Raw genomic sequence first — 7500 nt, forward strand, 5'->3', positions numbered from 1 at the left:
TGTCTCGTCTCATCAAGGTGCTAAAGTGCAATGCGCCTTATTCTTCTGGCAGCCATCTTTGTTTTAAACACCAGCTCCCGAGCAGGCTAGTGTTAAGAATCATGAAGGCACATGAATAAGGCACATAGGGAGGAGGACTTGGGAAAAGGTTTTGGTACATGCCCATAGAAGTTCTTCTTCCTCATTATTCTGAGTTGGCTTGGTTTTAGTCACAACGGGATGTGATCAAAACCAAGATAACCACACGATTGTCTTGTTTTTTGCTAGGTCACGATAAAAAATACTGTGGAACTGTAGGATATTCTGCAATTTTAAGTATGACTGTAATTCATCATGGTTCAGTGTTATTAACACACACTGAAACTGTCCTGATGAAATACGTTAAAGAAGTAGGTTAAATTGCTTAATTAGAGCTGTTATTATAGTTATTTGAATTTGTCATTTATTATACACGCATCGAATGTAAATTACAGTTAATGATTTTATCTAAATTTGATCATGTTGGAGTTAGGCATCTTGCTCAAGGATGTCTTAAGGTTGACTTTGGGCACTGGGAATCTAACCCACTAACTTCGGCTGGGAGTCAAACACCATATAGCAACTATACTAGCATGCCCTCCCCCACACCCCCAACCCCTTACTCATACTGCTATGCATACTTCTGTCATAGAACTGTTTCTAATAATTCATAGTAATAGTAATAACTTACTTCCTTCTATAATTGTACTTCTTTGCCTATTTATTCCTCTACTGCAATTCTCAACAGCATTAAGACAATCTGTACCTCTCCTACTATTATTATGTTTCAACATATTTTTCATATAATTCCTTTTTTGTATCCGTTTTTTTTTTCAACTGTACTTGGTGTTGTTGCAAGGAATTTCCCGTCCGGGATCAATAAAGTGCTTCATCTTATCTGATTACATTCCATCACTAGTGAGTCATTTGTATCTAATGGTCTTTGATCATGTGTTTCTTCAGACGCCCAGCCGGCCCAGCAGGCTCTGTGCAAGGTCCGCACAGAGGTGGTGGAAGTGACCCGGGACATGTTAGACCGCAGCAACGCCCACTTCCTGTTATGGCCGCCGTGCGTGGAGGTGCAGAGGTGTTCCGGCTGCTGCAACGGCAACACCTTGCAGTGCGTCCCCGTGCTCACACACACCAGATACCTGCAGGTACACAACACGCACCTTCCAGTCGCACACAATTCTATGAACTAGTTAGTAATCTGGGATCCAGCAGTTGCTATGATACTACTATGTTATAGCAGAAACTCTGCGGGAAAATGGCACACAGCCATTGGCCAAAACCAGGAATGCAAAGGCCGGAATTATGTCCTGTTTCCTGTTTCGTTGCTGGGATATTCTAGTGAAGAAGACTAGAAGAAAAATATGCATATCAGATTTTAGATATTGATCTAAAGTCTGATTTGTGAGACCATTTAATCATCCTGGAAGATGCTTTTATGCAGAGTGACTTTCAGCCTTGTATGTAATGAATAGTCATTACTGTGTCAAAAATTGAGATAGTTCACATTTCTCTATACCTTCTCTTTGCAAAAAACATCTCCTTCAAACAGCTTGAAACATATAAGGTATAAGGCATGCATCAAGCATGCAAATGTAAATCGAGGCCATTCAAAGATCCACTGTTTCAGAACAGAAACTGTTTAAACACATGAGACTTGCTCAAAACCTGACAACATTTAAAACAAGGTCAAGGTAACCCTTGCTTTCTGCTATACTATAATGTAATTTTAACTTTAAAAATGTCTTACATGCATTCTTTTAAATCCTGTTTTTCAGACGTCTTTCGTTGAGGATTTTAAATCCAGTTGTTAAATGTATTTTATGCACTCTTTGAAATCCTGTTTTATCAAATTGAATGACATGTTTTTATGTGAAGCACATTGAGTCTGCCTTGTGCATGAAACATGCATCATATAAAGAGTTGACTTGAACTGACCACATCCTCAGCAATCGTTTTCCCACCCTCACTCTCTGAAACACATAGTAGACTAACGTCAGATCACAATTCCAAAGCATTGTTTACATGTCATGCACCTTTTAACACGTAACCTGTTCCAATTCTGGTGGACCGGAAGGTGATGAAGATCCAGTACATCAACCAGAAGGCAACCTACGACAAAGCTGTGGTGTCGGTGGTGGACCACGTGGAGTGCCGGTGCCAGCCGGTGCCACGACCTCCGGCGCCCAAGAAGAAATCCTCCAGAAGAGGGCCGGTTCCCAACAAGGACCAACACCACAACCAAACCATAGACCAGCAACAGGGCCTGGTATGAATTGCATTGTATTGTATTTTATTGTACCTCCCTTTGATACTTTGAAGTTTTCTTTGTGAGTTTAGGCAGCGTATGTTGGTATAAGTACAGATATTTACACATAAATCTCTCTAGCTAATCTTGTTAAGTTAAGATAAGACCATGTGTTGATGAAAATTTGATATGCTTTACACACTGATTCACACAATTCAAATAAATGATTATACTTTTTTAACAGCCTATATCATTTTGTTATGAATTATAATTGTTCCTTCTCTGAATCAGATTATGACTTGAAACTGAAGAACTTCGCTTTTCTCATTCAAAGGGCAAGTCACACTCTAAGGAGGAGCTGCATCGCCAGGACGAGATCAAGAAGAACCAGAGGGTCCACCTGGAGAAGCTGCTGGAACAGCACTGGAGCCCCCGAGGTGACACGTTCACCCCGCCGGAGGAGGAGCAGCACTACAGCCCAGCTGGGGCCGGGGCCGGGGCCGGCGGTGGAGCCTCGCACTCTGGGGGGGCTGTTCTTCGCACGCCCCACTGGGTGCATAACGCCAGCAGGTTGCTGGAGACCAACGACAGCACGGGAATACAAGGGAAAGGTGCGGGGCAATGGGGTCCGACCTCGTCTCCTTTGGATGTACCTGGTGCAGGCGTCGAGGGGCCGGGAGGTGCGGTGGAACCGTCCTTATCGCTCAACAGCACAGAGGAAAGGGCCAGGATGGATTTGGGACTACAGAAGAACGCAGACAGGCATCGAGAGACTCAGAGGGGAGGGGAACGATCGACGGATCCAAAGAGCCACGAGAAAGACCTCGACACTCCGAACCAGCAAGTTCCCTCCATTGCGTCCAATCAGGACGGTGGCGGAGGTAGATTCCGACCGACAAAGGAGCCCAACCCGGATCCTCCTGGGAAGGGAAGGCATGGAGGAAATGAAACCCCAGAGCAAGAGAGGAAGTTACAAATGGAGGAGGCACAGCTAGAGGAGGAGAGAAGGGAGCTTCTGCTCCTGCACAAGAGGCTGGACCGGGAGAAGGAGCTCATACGGCTGCAACAACTGAAACAAGAGGAAGAGAGGGAACAGGAGAAAGAGAGCGGGCAACAGCCTCACCTTCAATACAAACAGCATCATCATCTGCAAACAACAACGCAAAACATAGGTATGTTAATAGGGTTCGGTTTATAGCAAAAAGCCTTTTCTTTCAGCAGTCATAATAAAGAAATAGAAAACTGAAGAAAAATACCTTGTCATTTCCGTTTTAGAAAATGTATAATTTCCGTGACTTCTCGTAATTTTAAACTGAGTTGTGAATCATGTTGAATGTTAACTTAGTATCATCCCCGTTCTCAAACCCAGTGACAACATCTCCATCCACCACACCGACCCCGGTGACCCCAGACGCTCCCCGGGCCCCTGCCCGGCCCAACCAGCGTAGGAGAAGGTTGAAGAAGAACCGCAAGAAAATCAGCAAGGCAGCGATGAGAGCCATGCTCATGTAGGACTTCCACTGACCCAAGTGAGTCCCACAAATAATTTAATTAAAGTTTAAAGGTGAAAAACCTTTTGAAAATGTACTATTTAAATCACTAATAGCTGACGGATGGTTATGGCAGTCTCACTTACAGCAATAAGATTTCACATAATGAATATACCTGATGGATGAAACTTAACCTGACTTCTGTCTCTTCCTGTTTGTTGTTTTCTACAGGGTCACATGGTTCTATCTTTTGCATTTCATTGGCTGTTCTGACTTCTGAGAGGAGGAGTAAACTTGTCCTCATATTTATTCTCTTGTTTCTTGTTCGTTCTGTGGGTTTTCGTCTTCTAGTAACACTACTAATGACTGTCTGAACCTTTTGTTACCATTGGATGGAGTACGACAGTTCAAAAGAATCAAGTATACGCCAATAATAGGTAATCAACTTCAACTGGCCCCTGCTTGCGTTGACACGTTTGGTCGAAACGTTGTTGGACGCCAACCACGGAGAAACCACACCAAATGATTGGGAAAGCAAACACATTTTTGGTTGGGAAAACAAGCAAAGAAAAAGGACTTTGATGGAGATGATCCCAGTTCTTATTAATGAAGGCTGCCTCAATCCGAGAATCATCCCTGCAACAACGAGATGATAATGAAAAAGAAAATCGGACTCTTAAGAGCACTGACGGATTATAATGATGATTAATACGTAAACCAGGTGATCTGAGGACAATCTGTTGAGCATTTCAAAGGGTCAACATTTTTTAACCTTAGCTTAAAGTAAGTCAGATATAGTTTTTCCTGTATTGGCCACATACAGGCCGACTTGTGATGTTTGACCCTCTCGTGTTTTAAACTTGCAATACATTACATTTAGATATTGGCATATCGCATAGCAGAAGGTCAATAACTTGAAAGTGGTTACATCTTGTTATTACTGAGGATGTGTGTGGATCAGGATATTTTGCAAAGTACCTAATTCACACATATTTCCATCAGTCAACGGTTAAAGGTATCATGTGTATTTGCATTTACAGCCACCAAACGAAAAAGCCTTTCCGCAAACTCCAACTCACAATCATTGTGTTACTCGACACAATAATATTTGCAGCCGCATGTATTCATCCCATCTCCTGTTAATATGTTATCATTAGCTCAATGATGTTAGCATCTCAGCCTTTTTTTGACCAGAGGGCTCGAGGACAACTTCAATACAGGACGCTCTCTTGTTTTTCGAAAGTCTTCAAAAACTCTTACAGGGGGTTTATTATTTGGAATAGGTCATCATTGTCGAATGACTGTAGCACCTATGACTCACTATTGCGTATATTTCTTTCTTAAATATTGGTGTATTTTTTTTACTTATTGAGATCTACCTATATAATTTGTTTTAAACACTGGAGTCTTACAGTTGTGCGACAGATTGTGGCGTGCAAGTCTTTAGAGAGATGGAATGGTGAAAGAGGAGGGTCTAACCGAATAACCCGTCTTGTTGCCGTTCTTATTTATTGAATCTTTCCGATGTCTGTGTCCGATTTCTTTACAAATTCTGCATATGAAATGTGGTTTGACACACATATATATATATGAAAAAATATATATATATTATATATATATAGTTTATATTTGTAAGTTCATCAGATCATTTTCCAAAGGGATCATAATCATTGACATGCCAGTGCAAGTGCAACGTAAAGCTTAAATTTCAATCCCGCGTCAATTAGTATGTATTGTGCCATTTTGTTTCCCACTGCATTTATATATGTGTGTGTGTGTGTGTGTGTGTGTGTGTGTGTGTGTGTGTGTGTGTGTGTGTGTGTGTGTGTGTGTGTGTGTGTGTGTGTGTGTGTGTGTGTGTGTATGTGTGTGTGTGTGTGCGTGCGCGGAGGCAGACTGATACATGCACATGGTGTACTTCAAGAGGCATGCAACAACCCCTACAGGAGGATTTCAATCATGTGATCTGAAGTTTCACAAAATAAATACAAGCCTGCCATCTTGGGACTTCATGAGCAGCAATTGTAGAATAACCAAGCAACCAGTCGTTATTATTCATAATATAATGGTGAAAAGCACCAAGATGGCAGCTTGGAATGTGTGTGACATCATGTGGAACCCTCCTATTGCTCACCAGCTCTCCTGACCTTTTATCCCTTCAAATAAAAAAGGCGGGAAACAGTATACAGAATGGGTCCCATATTTATAGGAGCAGTGCAGCTTCCCCTCCTGACTGTGGTTTGATTTGACAACATGGACAGAAACACTACGACGACGAGGCCACTGAGACGGGCGTGCCAAGTAATTCTAAAACAAGACAGAGAGAGAGTGGGCAGTTCCTTTCCTGGCTCTCTCTCTTGCTCTCCAGCTCAATCTCTCTCCCTTTGTGTTTATTTTTTGCCCTGAAACAATTGCGTCCCTTTTGAATGTTTGGGAAGAGAATAGAAAAGAGGGACAGAGAGAAGGAAAGGGAGGGAGAACGAAGGAGAGACCTTGGGGGAGTGATCTTTTTTAACGTAAGAAATACAATCACGATCAGTTGGTGCAATTGGAGCTCCAAAAGGCACCACAAACTGAATTCCATGATATGTTTTACCTTTTCATATGATATTGTTCGAGGATGCGGTATATAAATGATATTCCATCTTAAAAAAGAAATGAAAAATTTGTCATAATTCTGTTTCTTTGTGCTGTCCTAAACCAGATGGGCATTTATTATTAAGTTATTGAAAAAAAAACAAGGCTTGTATGTTTCATGCCAACTTACAACTGTTATTGATGATTGTCTGATTGATTCTTTAATGTGTCCAAAGGAAAGGGATGTTTTGTGATAATATTGCTATCTAATGCTATTTTGAGATAAGTATAAAAAACAAATGTGCTAAATTGAATGATTTTTTTTATTTTTTTTATAGCTATGATCACCCTCCTTTCCTTTTACAATCCAACTTTTTGTCGGGGGATGGCATACAGGAAAGTAATGGCTTGAATTTACATTAAACAAAAACCAGAAACAAAATACTTTAAGCTAACCCTCGCTCTCACGTAGGTTGACTTCATTAAGATAGATAATACTTCACGCCAGACCAAAAAAGGGCCAAATATGCATCTCTCTTGGAGGATTCAGAAGATGAACATCCTTAAAATCATCAAACAATAGCCATCATCCAAGTTTAACAGTCCATTTCACTATCAACATCTAACTTCACTTGCTCTGTCCCCATAGGTTAGCTAAACTGCCATCAAGGCAACTCCTACTCTTAAAGTCACAGAGGTCACAAGGTGCCTCATTTAAAATTAGGTTTGAGATCACGTTCGCACAACTGCATGACATCTGGCCCCCTTAATCAAATATAACCGTGAGGGTCAACCGCCAATCAGCCTCTGTGTGTATTCAGGGATCCATTCAACAATCCCAGACCCCTCATTCAATATCACACACACCTACAACTTTGACCCAGCATGCTGTCTCCAACTCTAGCAAGGAGGTGACAGACACACGCACACACACACACACACACACACACACACACACACACACACACACACACACACACACACACACACACACACACACACACACACACACACACACACACACACACACACACACATACATACGTACACACACAAAGACACACACACACACACACACACACAGGCACACCCTAATGTTGAAACAATAATAGAAAGAACAAATGTGTCAACTTGTGGAATTGTACCCATGAGAAATGT

The 7500-nt window shown here is 41.8% G+C and overlaps 1 protein-coding gene across 1 annotated transcript in view; it reads left to right on the forward strand.

Annotated features, from left to right (window-relative positions):
- pdgfbb (platelet-derived growth factor beta polypeptide b) overlaps positions 1-7209 on the forward strand; it is a 16601-nt gene extending 9392 nt beyond the window's left edge. The window contains exons 4-8 of the mRNA XM_056579430.1: positions 982-1175; positions 2105-2296; positions 2610-3447; positions 3645-3804; positions 3997-7209. Of these exons, the coding sequence (XP_056435405.1) occupies positions 982-1175; positions 2105-2296; positions 2610-3447; positions 3645-3787 (1367 nt within the window). The 3' untranslated portion in view covers positions 3788-3804; positions 3997-7209. The remainder of the gene's footprint in view (positions 1-981; positions 1176-2104; positions 2297-2609; positions 3448-3644; positions 3805-3996) is intronic.
- Positions 7210-7500: the final 291 nt, after the last annotated feature.

Source organism: Gadus chalcogrammus, chromosome 2, assembly GCF_026213295.1.
Source record: "Gadus chalcogrammus isolate NIFS_2021 chromosome 2, NIFS_Gcha_1.0, whole genome shotgun sequence".
Lineage (NCBI taxonomy): Eukaryota > Metazoa > Chordata > Actinopteri > Gadiformes > Gadidae > Gadus > Gadus chalcogrammus.